This window comes from Plectropomus leopardus, chromosome 15, assembly GCF_008729295.1.
Source record: "Plectropomus leopardus isolate mb chromosome 15, YSFRI_Pleo_2.0, whole genome shotgun sequence".
NCBI classification, from domain to species: Eukaryota; Metazoa; Chordata; class Actinopteri; order Perciformes; family Serranidae; genus Plectropomus; species Plectropomus leopardus.
The window spans coordinates 917,934-937,651 of NC_056477.1; the positions used below are offsets into that span (position 1 = coordinate 917,934).

General features: G+C 39.4%; 2 protein-coding genes across 2 annotated transcripts in view; one reads left to right on the top strand and one right to left on the bottom strand.

Annotated features, from left to right (window-relative positions):
* Positions 1-819: 819 nt before the first annotated feature.
* LOC121954285 (serine/arginine repetitive matrix protein 2-like) lies at positions 820-19,409 on the bottom strand. Its single transcript, XM_042501672.1, has 9 exons — positions 19,168-19,409; positions 18,830-19,093; positions 18,029-18,133; positions 17,781-17,918; positions 16,192-16,299; positions 15,166-15,203; positions 11,820-14,289; positions 10,186-10,300; positions 820-1,654 (listed from the first exon to the last, which is right to left on the bottom strand). The coding sequence occupies exons 2-9, from the start codon at positions 18,911-18,913 to the stop codon at positions 1,056-1,058; spliced, it is 3,657 nt and encodes a 1,218-aa protein (XP_042357606.1). The 5' UTR covers positions 18,914-19,093; positions 19,168-19,409; the 3' UTR covers positions 820-1,055.
* An 83-nt stretch (positions 19,410-19,492) lies between these two features.
* LOC121954812 (elongation of very long chain fatty acids protein 6-like) overlaps positions 19,493-19,718 on the top strand; it is a 4,116-nt gene continuing 3,890 nt past the window's right edge. Inside the window, exon 1 of the mRNA XM_042502518.1 lies at positions 19,493-19,514. Within this exon, the coding sequence (XP_042358452.1) occupies positions 19,493-19,514 (22 nt within the window). The remainder of the gene's footprint in view (positions 19,515-19,718) is intronic.

Genomic DNA, 19,718 nt, shown 5'->3' on the forward strand with positions numbered 1-19,718 from the left:
AAACTTGAGTTTTACGAAGCGACACAGTGGGATGTGTGTGCTCAGAGGCCATGACGTTACTTACCTTCATGAGAATGACGACTCTGGTCATTCTCTATGAAAATCTGCAGGTCCTGCAAATATCCATTAATGAACTGAAAGTGGGCGTCAACAGATTAGTCATTTCTGAGCTGCTTTAAAGTGTCGGCGCTCACTCCACAAAAAACGCTTGAACACATGACCGGAAAAGCTATGTGAGTTTTTTTGGGTTTTTTTGTGGATTGCAATACCATCTTTCAGGTGCAAACCACCTCCCACTGTATCGAATTGGGCATGTCCTAAAGAATGCCCAGAATGCATTGCACCATGACATTGTTGCCTATTCTCTATAAGGACTTGACGTCATGTGAAAACTATGAATTTTTTTTTTTGTTGCCCTCTAGTTTATCTATGCTTAGGAAACTATCTTTTGTATCTTTTTATGATTATCTTCATGGTTCTGTCCTGAAACTTGACTGGATGCTGTCGGATTAGTTTAAACAAAGTGCATCATTTGAGAAAGTCATCAAATTTGTCTCACATCTGACTCACATGACTTAAGCCACATGATAAAGACTTGAATAATTTAGTATCCACCAAACAATCTCATAATCTCTTTTTTTTTCTCATTCATAAAATGTTTTATATAATTCACATTAACCCGCAGGCTTAACACTGTGTGTATTATCAAGTAGTCATTGTATAACACTAGCAAAATGTTTATTTAACCAGTATATTAAGTATAACATCAATAACTGACTGTTCATTAAAAAAAATTAAAAAGACAGATGTAACAGCAGATCAGTGTTTAGCGAATTTATTGTTTCAAGAGAGACAAACATGTTTCCCACGAATAGCAGCTGTGCCTGAGGTTCCTACATGTTCAAATAAAACTACAAACAAGATGGATCCCTTACGAATGGAGTATTTCTGACTTGAATAAGCTGATAGTTGTGTGACTCACTGTCTAGCTATCATTAGAAATAAAAGAGACAACATAAAAATAGAAAATATTTGATACACCTCATAACTTTTATCTAGTTTCCCTCCATCTCCCACTTCTCCAGAAAATCCTGCAGGTTCAAATTGAAAATGTCGATGCCCTTGGGGGATAGATGGACGCCATCGGCCCGATACAGGCCCGTGTTTGCCCCGCACCTGATGTTGTCATGGGTCAGTGAGACGCCACCCAGTTCAGAGATGATGTTCTGAATCCTGCGGTTCACCGTTGTTCGGACCAGATCGACTTCGTGGTTGTCGTTAGAGTGGCGCCACACCCTCCGAGGGAGGATGTTGGACCACACGAGGACGCACTGCGGGAAGATGCTCCTCATGGAGGTCAGATCCTTCTTGACAGAGGCGAGCAGGTTGGTAGGGCTGTCGGTGCTCAGATCGTTGCCGCCTAGGTGCATGATGAGGACATCTGGGTTGGGCCACGTGACCTTCAGCTGGTGGAGCTGAGGCAGCAGCTGGGACCACGTCATGCCCTGGGTGCCCTTCCACCAGATAGTCACCTTGCTGGGGTCCATGCCCAGCTGCATACCTACCTCCGGAGACTTGGCCCGTGACTCTGCCCAATACACCAGCGAGTGACCACAAATCCAAACGATCTTGGGTTCAATGGTGGCTGGGACACCTAGAAATTTAACAGATTACAATTTAACTCTCAAAATCTTAAAATGTTTTTGCATTAGTTGATCCCAAACTGTCTCTTTCATTTAAGGACTGTACATAAATCCTCAGGGTGGTTTCACAAAGATCTGCAGTTGTTTAGCTCCTAGATGCATCTAATGCTTTTATCAATGTAAACAAATAAGTTGCATGAAGAATAAAAATGTTCTTCCATTATGTTTACTGTGGGAAACATCAAGAGATCCTGGAAGAAAATGGACAGATGTCCAGTTGATCTTTGTGAAACCAGCCACAGACTTTACTCGCAACAACTCTTGACTTTTACTAATTATTCTGTGCAAAATCATCCGGTTGGTTTCTATTATACACTTTTATGCAGACTGTGATGTATTAAAGTTGGAGTAAACTTTATAAAATCCTAAGCACCTTCTTATTGGTTAAATCTGTCTAGCTCATCATATCAATCAATAGTTTAAATGACTAAACTGCATCATTTAAGAAGTTTAAACTTTAGGATTTGTGATAACCCAAAACGTACTAATGTAAAGACAATCTACCGATCACAAATAGCATTTGTGGTAAATCTATCTCTGTATTTCAAAGCACCATGTTCAGTTAATCTCTGTGATTTTAGTGATGGATGAATCATTAAACACAATTACATTCTGATTTTTAAAACGATAACATTCTCAAAATGATCACCTACCTTCATGTCAAGACAATAACTATTGCCATTCTGCAATGTTTAACTTTTCTTTTCCATTTCAAGCCCTTCTGAGTCACTTTAAAATAAAACTGCATTTATAAAAAAACAAAAACAACTAAACTTCACAGTAAAGTTCTGAGTATCTTGGGATGACTTTTAGCTGAGTGTTAAAGTCCTCTCCCTAGCTAACAGTTGAGTTCATGAACATTTGGTCTATTTTTCTGTGAGGATTGCACATGTAAACGCATCTAATCTACAAACCACTAAAAACATTTAATTTTGTCCACAACACTTTGAAAACTAATACAGTACTTTGTTTAACTATTAATGACTACAAAGCTCATTATATATAAAACATCTATGCCTTAAATTGCTCTTGGTCTTGGTCCAGTATTTCATTTTGAGAAAGGAAATGGAATTTAATCTCACATAAAAATGTAAAACATTCTGTAATATCTCAACTATGAATGTATACTGGTTTTACAAGAAAGTATTGTGTTCTTAAATTAACAGGCTGTAGATCACGGATTTCAAAATGATGATGTGGACATTAATTATCAAATTGTAAATAACAAATGATATCCCTTTTCCACCAACATGGAAATGGTTCGGTTCTGGCTCCAGAATCAAGTTGGGAACCGTTGGGAACATTTCAACCAAAAATAAATTGGTTCAGAACCTAAAGGTTGGTCTTCAGCAAACACAGAAAGAGGAGCCTTGCCCTAAATAGTCTTCTTATCATTGATAGTTGGCTCATACTTGTGTTTTGGGTGAAGACAAATATCTGTTAGAACAAATGCTCACAGGTAATCACTGCAACCTGCTGTCTTGCTATTACTCTTTACTTCTGTTGTGTATTAACACCCTCCACCGCTGAAACATCCTTGATTACAATGGCTCCACTTTAAACAGGTGGAAACGCAGGCTGGTTTGCAAGACAGTACAAAGGTTCTAAAAATCCTGAACAGACGCAGTTCAAAAACCAGAGATGATTTGGTGGAAAAGGGGTGTGAGTGGAGGAGACTTGTGGACAGACTGATGCGCCTTGAAAAGTTGATTTAAAGGCCTGTGCATCTCTAACATTAACATAAAAAACATCTTTTTAATGTAATTTATCATTTTCCATTTCTGTTCCCCGACTCCATACTGGACCTCATCATCTTGACTTTAAAACCAAACTAATCTGAACTCGTACACTGGTTGCTCGTCCTGTGATGGTCACAGGACTGGGCATGTAACCAGGAGTTACATGAGCAGCATATTTAAAAGCAAAAATGAGACTCTCCGTGTGATCATAGTGGGTTTAAATGCACAAAAGTGACATGAGTGACTGTCGTACATTCGTGATGGAACTGCAGTGGCAATCTGTTTATGGCAACTCAGACTGAAACAAATTTTTTTTAAAAATCAAGAAAACATATTCTGGATAATAGTTCTTGAACTCAGCAATATCTCTAAAAGCTGTTAGCATCTCCAACCAAATTGTATAACACCTAAACATGTTATGAATGGACTCAATGACCCCTCAAAGAATCTCATATGTCTACAGAGTGAGCGCCTCCTGAATTTTTAACTGACATTAAAATCTATTCTGAGTATCAACATCACTGACTCAAAACTGAACAATATCTGACTGACGACTTTAAAACAACGCTAAAAGCTCTGTTAGCTTCCTGAGCTAACATTAGTTTGCAGATTGATAGGACAGGTTACTAAATAAGGATTCCAACTACAGGTAATGCAGTAAATAATACGGATGTGTTCAGTGAGCTTAGCCGATTAAAAAAGTGCACAATTCGGCCTGTAGAAGCTGCTACCTGTGTATTACCTAAAAAAATATTGCTAAGAATAATCACCCTTACTTTTAAAAAGTGCTGTCACAATTATTGATGTTAGGCAGAGTTACTTACCATTCTGATGACAGACTACCAGAGAGCCAAAGCTAACGAAATCCATCTGAGTCCTACATGATGTTAAAGCTCTCTACATTAGCCTCTTGAGCTATCGTAGATTGCAGTTTCACAGATTGAAAAGAAAAGGGAATTCAGAGCCCAAAAATCCAGAATGTTGATGCGTGTTAAGTACACATGTGATACACTAACTAGCTAAGCTGATCAATAAGTAAACCAATTTAGCTTGGACAAAAATCCTATGCAAATTAAACCATTTCTCAAGAATTATCATTAAATATTATGTCATGAAATTCTAACTATAACACTATAGACATGACCTCTAAGGTAAAATCTATGTCAACTTTATGAGTTAATGTTAGCTTCACAGTGAAGGAACAAGCTAGTTCATGACTCAGAACTGAAAGGTTGCAATTCACAGTTATAATTTTTAGAAGGTTATTTAGGTTGATATACAATATACTTGGGTAAACTATTAAAAAAGGACAAATTTAGCTTGGACAGGATGCTACATAACATCACTCAACATATTCTAAGTATTAACTATATAATTTCAAAGTGAGTATTTATTGGTTGCAGATTCAGAGTTGACCACTTCTGAGATTATTAAAGTTAACAATATTCAAACAACTCCTACATGATTAAAGAAGCTTCTAACGTTAGCTTCCTGAGCTGACGTTAGCCTCAGGACCCAAATCACGACTCCAATGTTTAAAGGGTCATTTAGGTTAAAACATATGTGGTATACTTGGGCTAACTTTAAAAATTGGACAAGTTTAGCAAGGAAAGGATGACATATCACTCAATATGCTCTTTACACTGACCATATAATGCAAAAGAAGTGTTTACCAGTCGAAGAGAAACAGTTGACCACTTACTGTGTTTTTGATATTATTAACAATATCTGAACGACATTCACAAGATGGTGGAATCTCTCAATGTTAGCTTGCTCAGCTAACCTTAGGTTCAGACTAAAAGGAAAAACAAGTTCACAAGTTAGAATCCAAAAGGTCTCGATTTGTCGTCTTAACTTTTAGAGGGTATTTTAGGTTGATCTGAATGTGGGTTAAACTTTTAAAAAACTGACATTAGCGTGGACAGCATAAGAAACATCACGCAACATATTATTTGTTAATGTCAATATCATTCAGAAGAAGCAATTACTAGCTGTAGATACAATTTACCACTTTTGACATTGTTAAAATCTACAAAATCTGGCCTACACCCTCTCCATGATGGTGGATGCTCTCAATGTTAGCTTTCTGAGCTAACGTTTGTTTCACAAATTTGAAGCTACTTCACCTGATACAGCTGACACGATCTGATGGATAAAAGTGAGAAACTTGTCAGCAATCTGAAAATGGTGATGTAGGAATGTCTTCAGACTTGCCATCCTTACCTCAGTGACTTGGCCACTCAATATTTACCTTGACGACTCTAACCTGGCCTTGCAAAAGACCACACGGTGACATGGACTCATATTGAAGGGCTGGAACTTGATTTGGACTTGAAGTTGACTGACTTGAAGTTGACTGACTTGAAGTTGACTGACTTGAAGTTGACTGACTTGTGAAGAATTGTGTCCTTGCTTACTGATTTACAAAAGTGTGAAATTCTAACTTCTGTTACTGTAAAGGACTTAAGACGGCTTTTCTTTTTGTGATCAAAATGAAGTGGTGTCTCCTGGATCTTCTATTAAAACGTGTGTTTTTGGGATATCCAGAAATAATAGTTACACTGCAAACTTGACTTACCTTTAACTAATTTACTATGACCTGACTAGACAGACCACAGTCAAAAAATGTACTATAGTTTATATTGGATAGGAATTCTGTATATAATAGAAAACAAAAAATCTGGAAAATTTGACTTACAAGCAGAAACAAATGAAGTCAGAATGAAATCAGTAGAAAGAAAAAAAAGAAAGAAAGAAAGAAAGAAAGACAGAAAGAAAGAAAGTAAAACACTTGTAAGGCTTTCATGAACATGGCTTGCCGTGATCTGATCAGTTATCTGGCCAAAGGATTATGCAACGAAATTAATTAATGAATGAGCTGTTAAAAACTAAACTGAGAAAATCTCCTTTTTCTGTTATTTCCAAGCTGTATGATAATCTCAGAAAACTGATTTAACATTACTTATTAGACAAAAACCTGCATCTACCCTCTGATCTTTCTTTATGTTAGTCGTAGATGGGCCCTTAGATTCGTTCCTACCAATAGAATCCTAGACGTTAACATCTAGGCGATTCCTACTTGATCCTGGACTACTGAAGCCTTGTCTGTGAAAGCCACTGAAAACTAAGAAGCCTACCATGTCCTGGACCACAGAAGTTCCTCATGCTGCACAAAACGTGATCAACATAAAGTTTTGAGTATTGTTTTGGGGCATTTCTTGTCTTTGTCATAGCAGACGTCAGCTACGTGACTAGCTGACATGAGAGGGCTACTAACTAAGTTTAGATGGGAATCTGGAGTACTACCAAAGTACTACATTCTTAGCACTGCAAACAGTAGCACAGACTAACCGGTTCATGAGGTTTGTTCGTTATCTAGGTCTTCTTTTGCAGTGTCATTCCTGAACAACTAAAGGTTCATGAGTTTATCTGAATAGCTGCATACAAGTACAGCCTTTAGCAATGACACTGTTAAAGTACAACTTCTTAGTGTTTGTTCTATGTTGAGAATGACCTTTAGCTTTTCAGTCACAATGAAAGTATCCACTGAACTGTAGCTGTAGAGTTGAAGATGCCTTGGTGTTTGGCTTCTCCAGTTCTACTTTAATCAGAAGTTCCTATCAGAATACAATGCCCTCTTCTGCACAAGGACTTAATAATTTTGTTGAGAAACCTCGTCACTAATAAAACAGATTAAAATGTGAGATGAGATGTAACACAGTTTTTGGTGACAGACTTTACCAATTTGACATTAACAATGGAGGATGAGCAGAAACAGCTCGCATCAGTAAGCACATTTTTGACGATTTTTAATTTAAAATGTAATAATAATGTATAAGAAAATGGTTGCAATCTGTTGAACAATCTTTCAGTTTCAGTCTAGGAGACAGACACTATGTCCACATTTTGGAGTAAACTTAAGACTTTCCTCTTTGATGAAGCTCTTAGGTAGTGCTGTCTCAGGCTTGCCTTGAACCAGCCCATAGTTAGGCTGATACAGGCCTAGTTCGCCGCAGTACTTCATGATAGACTGAGCACCTCTCTCCCACGACTTTGCAAATGTCCCATTAACACATACTGCTAACTCGGCTCCCGGTTCACTTATTTGAGATGGTCGTCTTTGTTGATGCTCGCAGACTGACGGTGTTTGGGGTTTTGCATACCTCAAAATATATTCTGAACCTTGTGGAATTGGATCATCAAAGTACAGGTATAAGAAACACGATGTGGTGAAGGAAGACGTCTGTAGAATTGGGTAACCACTGACCACTGAGTCTAACAGTATTTAAGCTTTAAACAGTACACCCAAACCTACTAAAACTACCTTGCTTTAAACATAGTACTGTTAATGTTAATCCATGTCTAGCTAACTATCAGGGTTGGGTATAATACCTTATTAATTTTTATTACTCACAAAAATGTGACTATAGTATCAAAGCACTGAAAACTTTTAGCAACCAAAAGGCTGTGTCAAATGCTAAATCAACATCAAAGTTTAATCCACTAACACTCAAATATTTTATCAGCACTGTCACAAGTTTCAAACACTACTAAAGCTTACTAAATACATGTCTGTCTTTACCTACCATATGAATAGGAAAAAGATGTTACTTGTGGAGTTGAGTTTGCAGTTGGCTTCTTTTCTTGATCGCTGGGACAAACCACTTGGCTCGGCTAACGCGTGTGGCAGCAGAACGACTGTAGCATGGCAATGCACTTAAGAGGTCTAGGTGACCTAAAAGACAGGTTTACGGCTCCATGTCACGGTGTAGCGCTATCTATTTGCAGAGGCTCTGAACATTACGTCAAAAATTTTGCTGTTGCTGACAGCAGCTCCTCAATAATGCAACCACACGTTGGTTGTCCTTTGAGAGCAAAAGAAAAGCTATTTCCAGGACTAACCTTGCTGCTGTATTTGTCAATTTCTATCATAGTGTAAAAAGAAAAAATATATGATGATACTGCAAGACATTCATGTAGCGTTGTAATAAAGCTTCAACCACTATATGAAATTCTAAATTGAATTCTAAGGCTGAATCCCAATTCTCCCTCCGTGGCCCAACATCTAGTTTTGGAGTGCCTGCGACTGAGTGGTAGGGCTTCAGAATGGAGTCACAAGGAGTATGGTTTGAAATCTTAACCTAGGAGATGTGATGCCACTCGTTCATGTCATCAGTAGCAAGTGATGGCACGTACGAAACACAGCAGCAGCGAGGATCAGGGTCTTCTCATTCCATACAGAAGTTTCCACAATGCAGGTGGTAATACCAGTTGCATGTGGTGGATTCATCATGCTCCCTTTGATGAATACACAGAGAAGACATAAGGCAAGTAGAAGAGGTCTTCAATAAAGCTGTTGGAGTGCCATAGGCAATGTAAATTCGGTTAAATAACTTAATGTTCATGTTATTTAAAATAACTAGCTAATGCGTCAAAGTCAACTAACCAAGATGTTGGCTATATTAACATCTGATAGGGCTGTTTACACTATAGTGTTTTTTTTCTGAAAAAAATGTTAGAACTATGTTAAACTAAGATATCCCAACAGATTCTAACTTTTTTCATGATTATTTGCAAAGATGTACTTACATTTATGGGCTTCTTTTCCTACACTGGTAGCTGCCATGTTGTTGTTTTTTTAACGTTTAAACTGACACAGCAAAGCATTCTGTGAACTTTCCTCTACCCCTCTGTTAAGAGTCAGATGTCGACTCTTAACAGGGCGACCATATGTACGGCAACCTGGAGTGCTGGATGACTACTAACCCTTGCTTCCAACAAAAAAAATTATATATATATTTTTTTTAAAAAAGGTATGACACCCTATCATTAGCAACAGCACTCATAATAGAGTGGTAGGGCCTGGTGGAAGGGCCACGGGAAAAGGCCAACAGGAAGCATTAGAATTGGGCCTCATTCACCTAAACAACAGACCATGGTGCTACTTCCATCGTTCTACCTTCTTAGCATTTCTACCTTATCTCCATATCTGGTTACTCTGGGTTTCTCATCACAGCCTATCCCTAAAAGTAACTTCAAAGCATGCAGCTAAGTTATTGTCTTTAAGGAACTAGCACGCAGAGAACATAACCATACACTGATCAGCTGAAACATTAAAGCCACTGACAAGTGGCGTGAATGTAAATTGGAAGCGACCAACGAATATGATGAAGAGCTCAAGGTTTCGACCTGGACTCCAAATTCCCCAGATCCCGACCTGATCAAGCATCTGTGGGATGTGCCAGTACACTACCTCACAACCCACAGGACTCAAAGGTTCCACCATAAACACCCTGGTGCCAGACACCACAGGATATCCACAGAGGGCCTGTATCCATGTCTTGACAGCTGTAAACCATGTTCGATCCAAGGAGGCCGCACAGTGGATCAGGGTACTGGCACATCCCACAAATGCCTATTCGGATTGGGAACTGTGGAATTTGAAGGCCAGGTTGATGTCTTAAACGCTTTCTCATGTTCACTGCCATTGAAGAGTGCCTTTGCCATGGGGGGTGTACTTGATCTGTGGCAGTGTTTTGGGGGTTGGAGCATATCAAGTGGTATCCACATGAATGCCAGGGCCAGAAGTTTCCCAGCAGAACATTGCATTTTAACAAGTTGATCAATGCTATTCCCATCACCTGTAAATTTTTGGCTGATCAGTGTAGCCTTAACTCACGTATCCCTGTGACTCAAAGGTTGGCCATTTAGTTTAGTGTATGTAGCTGAACAGGATATGATACCTGGGAAGACTGGCGGGACATCCTTCCACTCTCCACCGCCCTGTTTCCTACGGGCTAGCCATTCCTTGTAGAGCTGCTCCCTCTTTTCCAAAATCCTCTGGTTGTACAAATCCAGCTGCAACATAGAAACAAATACCTTATGAAAGCGTCACAGTTAATGACTTTGTTTCATGGTGCAAAGAGTCTTTCCACTAAATGTGGTCAAAACCAAGGACATGATTACTGATTTTAAGAGGACAGCGCCTAGCCCAAACTCACTGTTACTTAATTAAGTGAGATGGATTCAATGGAGAAGCACAAATACTTGGGGACTGTGTTTGACAATAACGTGTGCTTTCAGGGCACAATTTGTCGTTAGTCGCTTTCGACTAATTAAGTCGCCAAGGGGGTCAGGAAAGTCTCTAGATATAGCGACAAAGTCTCCAAGTTGGCAACATTGATCACAGCCCTTCTTCGTCTTTTCCAGGGATGAGTTTGACTTTCAGCATCAGGTGACCAGTGGAGTATAATGTGATTGGCTGGATGTTGGTTTGACTTGATCTAGAATCGATTGCTTTTTCCTTGGGTTCCCAGCTGTTTAGTCTGAATTTTGTAACTCATATTTGAGCAACTTGAAAATGTATACATTGAATTTTATACCTCGTATTTTGGCATCCCAATTTGGCCTATCGAATTTATGCAACTTGACTTAGATTATTTGAATTTTTTAACTTGAAATCTTTATTCTGAATTTCTGAGCATTGAAAATTTAAGGTGAAATTTTAATTACTGAAAATTTGAAGAGTTAAATTCAGAGGCAAAAAAATCAGATACATAATTTCAATGTATAAATATTCAGTGCTAAAAATTCAATTGCTTTTTCAATTGAAAATCAGATGAGACAGATTTACTTCCATACATCTCCAATAAGGGGCAAAGACGTTTGTTCTTTTGAAGGAAAAGGAACTCTTTTCATGTATGTACAAAGTGATGACCTTATTTTATTTATGCTTATTGAGTTGGTGCTGTCTTCGTGCATTGTGGCATGGTTTGGGGATCTGAATCTGATAATTAAAAATTGGCTTATATTGCCTTTCAGAGCAGACTAAGAGTAAATCAACCACAGCCTTCTGACGTTTATATCTTTTATAACCGACAGGTTGTGACATAGAACCATGCCATATTAGGCTGTTAGGACCACCCCCTACAGAAGTAGTTTGAGCTTCTACCTTCAAGTAGACGATAAAGAGTCCCTCCTCAAGGGACTAAAAGATACAGAGAACCATTTGTCTGCACCGCAATAAGCAGGATGAATTTGCACAACTGATTGCATCATGCACAACGCACTCTGTCTATCTTTGGGTTCTATTTCATGTGATCTTATTTGATCTGTGAGGTATGTAATGTGTTGTATTGTGGTCTCTGTGTTCTATATGTGTGTTTTTTATATTTGTTTGTTGTCCTTTAAGTTGTTCTATTTGATATTTTGAATGTGTTTTTAATACCTGGCTCCAACAAAATTTCCCCTGGGGGCAAATAAATTAAACTTAAACTTTCCCAATGAGTTTTCTTACTTTTAATTCTTGAGTCAATCTAACACTTGTTTACTTTAACCTTAGTAAAAGATGTTTCAGATGCCTTTAGCAGAACCATACCTTCTCCTTCTGCTTAGTCTTTATGTCCTCTTCTGTCTCTGCTGAGGTCTGAGGAATGGAGGCTGATGGAGAGACAGTGGGTAAACTGAACTGGACTGACTTGACCGGTTTGGCTGGTGGCTGCACTGCCAGAGATTTCACAGTCTCTATGACCTTCAGACATCTGGCCACTGTTGTCTCGATGGTTGATTGATTATTGTTGTCCGGACTTGAAGCTGGAGGTGTTGATGTTGGCGATACTGTGGTGGCAGTACTTGAGGGCTGTAAAGGACTGGAGGAGTCACAGGGTGGAGCTGCAAGAGGCTGGCCAATAAAAGGAACAGCTGTATGGCTGGAGGTTGGATCAAAAGGATGTTGTCCGGGAGGGCACCGGCTTGGAGGTCCAGGAGAAGGTCCTGGAGGATATCCAGGCCGCCGTGGAGGAGGTCCAGAGGGAGGTGCTGCAGGAAGTCCAAAGCTCTGGAGTGGTTGACCAGCTGCGGGAGGGGATGAAGTGACCATGCTGGGGGCTGTGGTACTCTGCTCTAGGGATATCTGGGTAGCAACTCCAAGGGGCCAGTTGGCAGGTGATTGATGTTGGTAGTGGGCAGGCGGAGGCCCAAGAGGAGGTTTCGAAGAAGTAGTGCATGAGGGTGTGCTCCCCATTGTCTTGGTAAGACTCTGCAGCTGTTGTGCCTTCTTTAGTGCTTCCAACTCCTTCTGGTCCAGGAACCCTTCATACTCGGAGACAGCTTTTGATCTGCTGAGTGGCTCCAAACTGGAGGACCTGGCAGGGGAGGGGGAATGAATGTGGTCTGATTCAACGGAAGCTGTTCTACTTCTTTCTAGTTCTTCCCTTGGGGATGACAAAGTATCTCTTTCTATGGATGATGACTTTGGGCTATAGATTTTCTCTTGGGCTCTGCTCGCCAATTTGGACATATCTCCCGAACTCAGCTTCAGGCCAATGGTACGGAGTAGACTTTGAATCTTGTCATAAGGCTCCACCTTAATCTTTGGTTCCTCACTTGTTCTCTCAACTGAGGACCTTTTGGGGCTTAGCTGTGTCTTACTCTCTTCTAGAGCTAGACTACTGCTAGGTTGCTCTTGAGCCAATCCCACAATCCGAGAAAACCCCCTGCCATCTTGAACTGCCCGCTCATGAGGCAGAAGGTCATCACTCACAGGACTCTGTTCTGCTTTCTTCTCAGCAACTACCTTTTTACTAAGCATGTCAAGGAATCGATCGAGGGGTGGTTTCTCGGGTGGAGGTGCCTGGTATAGTGTTATGTTCTTTGGTTTTGGAGAGGGACTTCTAGGAGGCGGTTCAGTGGGAGAAGGAGGTCTGAAAGGGGGTTGGGAGGTGGCAGCAGTATGCTTCAAGGGAGGCTGGGTGGAGGCAGCAGGAACTAGGCCAGACTGAGAAGTAGGTGAGGGACCATGGGGTTCTGGAGACTGGCTCCGTTTGACAGGCTGATATGGATCATCATAGGGGTGGTCCGGATATGCTGGGTCATAGTAACGATCGTCATAGGGTTCATCATAAACATCATAGCGATCAGTGTAACGCTGGGGGGCTGATGGAGGGACACTATAGGAGGGCTCACCATAGAGACGCTTTTCATAATGAGGGTCACTGTAGGGATGCTCACCATAGGGGCGATCGGGATAGGAACGACTGGCGTACGGATCACTGTATGGGTCACTGTAGCGCCGATCTTGGTAAGGACTGTATGGCCGGTCATAATAAGGATCATCATAGGGCTGAGGATGGAGGTAATCAGGTCCCTCTGATCGTTTCTTCAGGATAGACCTGACTGGTTTGTACTCAGTGAGTGGTACAGTGATTCTTCCATGGTCATAGTCTATGCAGGTCCTCTGCCCAGGGTCCACTAACGACTTTTTGTAAGCAATCATGTCATTCAGCTCCTCAAGCTCCCGTTTTTTCCTTGCCAGCTCGTCGTCCATGACTCCACCACGTCTGGGAAGAGGGCTCAACTCCCTCCTCCTCTTGTGACTTTCTTCCTGCTCTCTACCAATTCTGCTCCTCCTCTTGATGTCCCTGCTCCTCTCCCTGCTCCTGCTGCGACTCCTGCTAGAGCTCTTGGTGCGGCTGCGACTTCTACTGCGGCTCTTGGTGTGGCTCTTGGTGGGTCTTCTTGGTCTCTCCCAGCTCCGGCTTCGCCTGTACCTGCTGCTTTTACGGTCACGTTCGATGCTGGGACTGCGTCTCTTTTTGACAATGCGTCCAAACTTGTCTCTGGGTGGACTTCTGCTCTTACTTTTACTCCTACTCCTGGCCCTACTCCTACTTGGACTCTTGCTCCTGCTTTTACTCCTACTCCTGCCTCTACTCCTACTCCTACTTCTGCTCCTGCCATGTCTATGCCGAGTGGAGCTGTAATCCTTTCTGCTGCTACTGGTCTTGCTGTCCTGCGATCTCAGATTTTTCACCACCGCCTTAAGTTTGTCTGCCTCCGGTGGTTCTTTCCTGAAATGTCAGAGGTAAGTAGGACACATAAGATTTGACAGCAAAGCTTATTAGAATTATTTTACAGTATTTCTGACCATCCTGTATAGATGCAAATATCTCATTTAAACACGTTACAAATGTAACTCACAGGGTACATACACATTTTTACCAATACATTACCATGACTTTTTCAAGCATTAAAGGCACATTTTCAAGACCATGCATCCTCTGAAACAACCACTGACACTCCTTATTGGATGTTTGTCATTAAAAGATTTTTTTTTAAAAAGTAAGGATTTTTTTTCTTTAAAAATTGTTGATGATATTTTGTCTCTAAAAATGTTTGGAGATCTTTTAAGAAAAAAAAGTCAATCTTTTTTTCTTTACAAAACTTTGGGGATTTTTTAAGTGAAAAAAAATATTTTTTTGCTTTAAATAATTATGTTGTCCTTCTAAAAGAAAACATTTGGGGGATTTTACATTTTTGGCGATGTTTTTTTCTTAATTTTTTCTGATTTTTTCAAGAAATTGACACCATACATCACAGTCAGAAACTGTAAAAGCAGAAATTTTCATTGTAGTCTAAAACGACTAATAGTCCTTGACGAAATCATGTGTTATTTTACAGTTTTGTAAAAACAAAATCTCATGACTTTTCCAAAACGTTTCCAGGCCTGGAATGGGAAATTTTCAGATTCCATGACTTTTACAGGTTTTTCTTGACTGTACAAACCTGAACTTACTGGTATATATTTACAAATTATAGGTTAATATTTGAGTTATACAAGAACAAGAAATCTCTGTAATCATGTGAGACCATGCTTATCGTTACACAGCATTCTTTTCTGCACACCTGATTATGTTTTTAACTAAATTAATAAATCTGTTACTCACTCAGTGTCCTCTGAAGATTTTCCCAGTTTGATGGTCATCTACCAAAAATAGGCATGTTAATAGAGTTAGGAAAAAAATGATCTCTGCCAACATATTGTGACAAAAAATGCTTTAATGTTTTTTTTATGCAGTACTTCACCCTCAATATACCATTAAAAAAATTCTCATCCTGTTTTGCTTTGAATTGAGGAAGTTAACTTTTTAATGCATGCCTCCACAGTGAACAAAGAATCCAAAAATGAGGAACAAAAGGAGAACATTTTTTTTAAAAATGTCATGAACTGAAGTAAATCCAAGTCTCCTGCGGTCGCATGGTCAGTACTTCATAAACACAACTTTTACCTAAACATTACAATATAACAGACTTGTGCCTTCAAGGTTAAGGTGCAATATGTGAGACTGTTTGGTTTAGGTTTTAGTGGAAATGCAACTGCATGAATGAGACTTGGATTATTCTGCACAAGGCGTTTTGATATAGTTTTGCTGCTGTTAAACGTGAACCTCGTTTACTTCAGTTCAGTAAAAATGTTCACCTGTTTCGGATTCTCTGTTCACTGAGGACGCATGAGAGAAAAAGAGATTTCTTCACTGATTCAAGGTGGTGAGTAACTAATAGACAAAAGGTCATTTTTTGGGGTAAAGTATTCCTTTAAGCATGAAACAGACAGGAAACACAACTGGTAAATGACTTAAGGTTGTGGTGACACTTTAAAAGCAATGTACAACTTTAAATTAGACACTAAAATCATTCTGTAAAATGTATAATCTCTTACTGAATTAACCTGGAAGTTGCACTGAGGTCGTACAAATATCTTGCAGATAAAAAGCAACATACAAAATGAACACAATACTTTGCTTTAAAATTGTACAAAGATTAGAAAAGTCAACAAAAATAACTTTTAAGCAAAGTCTTTGTAATGTAAGAAATCTGTAATTTTACACGTTTGTTGAGTCCAAACTGAAGAGTCAGCTCTTCAAATTCGTCTCACGTCCTAAGTGTATAAACACAAATCCAGACCTGCTCACCTTTCCTTTGCTCGCTCCGACGCCGCCCAGCTTCCGTACGGGGAAGAAAACGTTCTCGGTGAAACGTTTTATCCTGATGGCCTGGTTCCCTCCCTCTGCTGTTTCATGCTTGGAGAAACAATTACAGATACGTTTTTACACAGAAATGTTTGAGATAAACTAACACAAACCAGGACGCCACAACCAAAAGCAGCATTTTAACCCTCAGAGTGACGTCGTCTGCAACCTTTAATCTGAAATTTAAAGTTTACAAACTCTGCAGACTGTGTGCCCAACAACACACAGCAGTGTGTTTGAGACCTGTTCAGCTAAAATTAACGACAACAACACGTCAAGTCTTAGTGGAAACGAGAAGAAAATCAGAAAAAGTACAACACATTATTCCAGACCACTAAATAATACTACATGAAACTCTGATTTTCTAAGTTTATATTCTGATTCACAATAAAAACTTTGACTAAAGTGAACAGGATACGGTCTCAGTGAAGAGCTGAACAGACGCACTCAGAGCCTTCACTCTCTGATCAACAGCCTCGTCCTGCAGTTTAAGCAGCCAAAGAGCTAACAGAACAACGGCCACACGTCAGGCAGAACAAAACACTGAACTTTATCAAGAGAACAACAAGAATTAAATACGAAAATAATTACAAACACAAAAATTAAGAATACATAATACAGACAGACAATTTGATAAAAGGTTGTAAAACACTATCAGGAAAACTTACCTCTGAAAATAATCTGCTGAAAATTCATCCAAATATCTAAGTTTTAGTTCTAAGTTCAAAGTTACTTCCTGCACTTCGTGCATTTACTGTTTGGCTTAATTTTACACTTTTATTTTTAAGAGATATTTTTACATCATATAATTTCCATATTATATCACACTTTTTTTTTTTTTCAAAAACACAAACTCAAACAAAGGAAACCTGACAGTGCTTGTTGTCTCGACTAACACATCTTAAAATCAAGTGTGTGAAAATCAGAGGGGAAAAAAATAAAATATATGAAATACTAAAAAATACACTGTATTTATAAAATATGTCACTAAGTCAATTAAATCAATCATAGAGAACGGTCTCTGAGGGAAAAAAGGCTGGACACCACTGAGTCTAGACCCAGTGGAAAATAAAATAAAATAAACAAAGGACTGAAATAAAGAACTGCAATAAATAAAATTAAGAAATAAAATACATGAAATATGAAAAATAAACTAAGCACAAAAATAAAGAACTACTATAAAGAAGTAAAATAAACTTAGACGTAAAATACTTTTACAAAATAAAAGTACTACAGTAACTACAATAAATTTAAAAAAAAGGACAAAAAGACATAACATATTTACTAACATATAGAAAAAACTAACATAAACTAAGCATGAAAATAAAAAACTACAATGAACAAAATAAACTAAGCACTAAATTAAATAAAGAACTAAAATAACAAATTCAAGTAAAGATCATATTAAAATGAATAAATAATAAAAACAAATAAATTCAACTAAGAACTAAAATATTAAACTTAAATACACAACAATAATAATAAAAAACAAAGAACTAAAATAATAAACTAAAATACAAAAAAGGGCTCACCGGGACGACGCTGAACTCGACCTTCTCGTTGAGCTCCAGTCTCTTCTTCTCGATGACCTCGGACATGTGGAAGTACAGCTGAGGATTCTGGGAGCACTTGATGAGCCCCGAGTCGACCCCGAACTCGATCACGATGCCCTGGTTACAAAAACATCGTCAGACGCTCTCACACACGTCGCAGCGTCTTAATTCCGACTCAAAACTCCCAGAATGTTCGGTGTTGCAGACGCGGCGGCTCAGAGACTTACGTGTCGACGCTGTTCGATGGACTCCTCGAAGGAGTCGGGGAGAATTTCCACGAAGGTGGCTCGCTCGTCTTTGGTCTCCTGATGCGTGGCGATGTTGAAACGAACCTTCACAGATCAGAAGGGACTCAGAAATATTAACGTGTAAACACACTCAGAGCGACTGAGACCTGACGATCGATACCGTCCGTTCACACGGCGACGACCAGCATCGGTCGTGACATTTATTTATCTGATCTTACATGTAGTTACTTTATTTAACACATCTGGCGTGCATGCAGCTGTTCGTTTAGATGCTTAACATTTATTTCTTTTATTCCAACGTTTTTTTCATGCGGTTCTTGTATCTTGATATTTCTCTTTTTTAATGCTAATATTCCTATTTCATACCAGTTTTTTGGGCTAAAATTTCTTTTTTTATTCTTTTTCTTTTTCCATTGCAAATTTTTGTATTCTTATATTTTTCATGCCGACATTTTTTTTTCCTTCCAAATTCTTTACGCTGGTTCCTTTTTTCACCTTAACATTGATTTTAAACACAAACTAAACGCTAATGTTTTTTTCATTTCAATTTCTGTATTAAAACATTTTTTCTTTCATGCTAAAATGTTTTTATGCCGACGTTTCTGTTTTCAATCTTACATTTTAATCTCACAGTTTCTCTTTTTTTACAGCTAATATTTCTATTTTACTCTCTTTCTTTCTGCACGTTAATTTTCGTACTCTAACGCTCATTCTCCGCTGAGCGCGCTGCTGATGTAATCGCTCCATCGATCATGAACGGGTCAGCGGCGGCGCTCTGACCTTGTCCCCGTCCAGCATGGTGGCGGCGGTCAGCAGGTCGTCGGGGCCGAAGGGAAGCTGCTTCTGCTGACCGTCGATGGTCATCACCAGTCGGCCCGTCTCCGGCTCCGGTCTCCTCCCGGCTGCTGCTGGGCCTCCAGACTGCTTCTCCTCCTCCGCCTCCTTTTTTATCTCCACCTTCACCTCCGCCCCTCCCTCTCCTTTGGGTTTTTCTCTCTCCTCCTCCTTCTGCTCCTCATCCGGTTTCTCCTCTTTGATTTTGACCTGCGGGACACAAACAGACTCCGTTTTTGGCTCCGCGGGTTAAAGAAAAGAGATTTAGCGTTTTTGTTTCGCACCTGTCCGAGCAGCGTTCCTCCTCCTGCTGCTCCCGGTTCCTTCTTGTTCTCCTCCGGCTCCTTCTTGATCTCCTTCCGCGGGTGTTTGGCGATGGCTTTGAGGACGGTGCCTTGGAATCGCTCCTTGCTGATGTCGTCCTTCGAGTCGGGCTTTCTGATTTTGAAGCCGAGCGGCGTCCACTGCCGTACGGCGGCGAGCGAGAAACACACAGAGAAGATTAACGTTTGACGGGATTCAGCACGTCCGGATTATCTGGACAATGAGCCGTTTCATTACGTTTTGATTTGAATTGTACAAATAATATCTAAGTTTTCATTTGTAAATATGTCAAAAGTCAAAAAAGAATGTAACTTAAAACTGACAGTAAACCATCTTAACTGACCTTCATCTTTAACTAAACCACAAAAGCATAAACTGAGAAAATAAATAAGGAAATAAAATAACTAAGAACATTATTTTTTAAAAGCTAATAGATAAAAAACTACAAGAAATAAAATAAACTAAGAATTTCAATGAAAGACTAAAAATAAGTTTATTATTAGATATTATT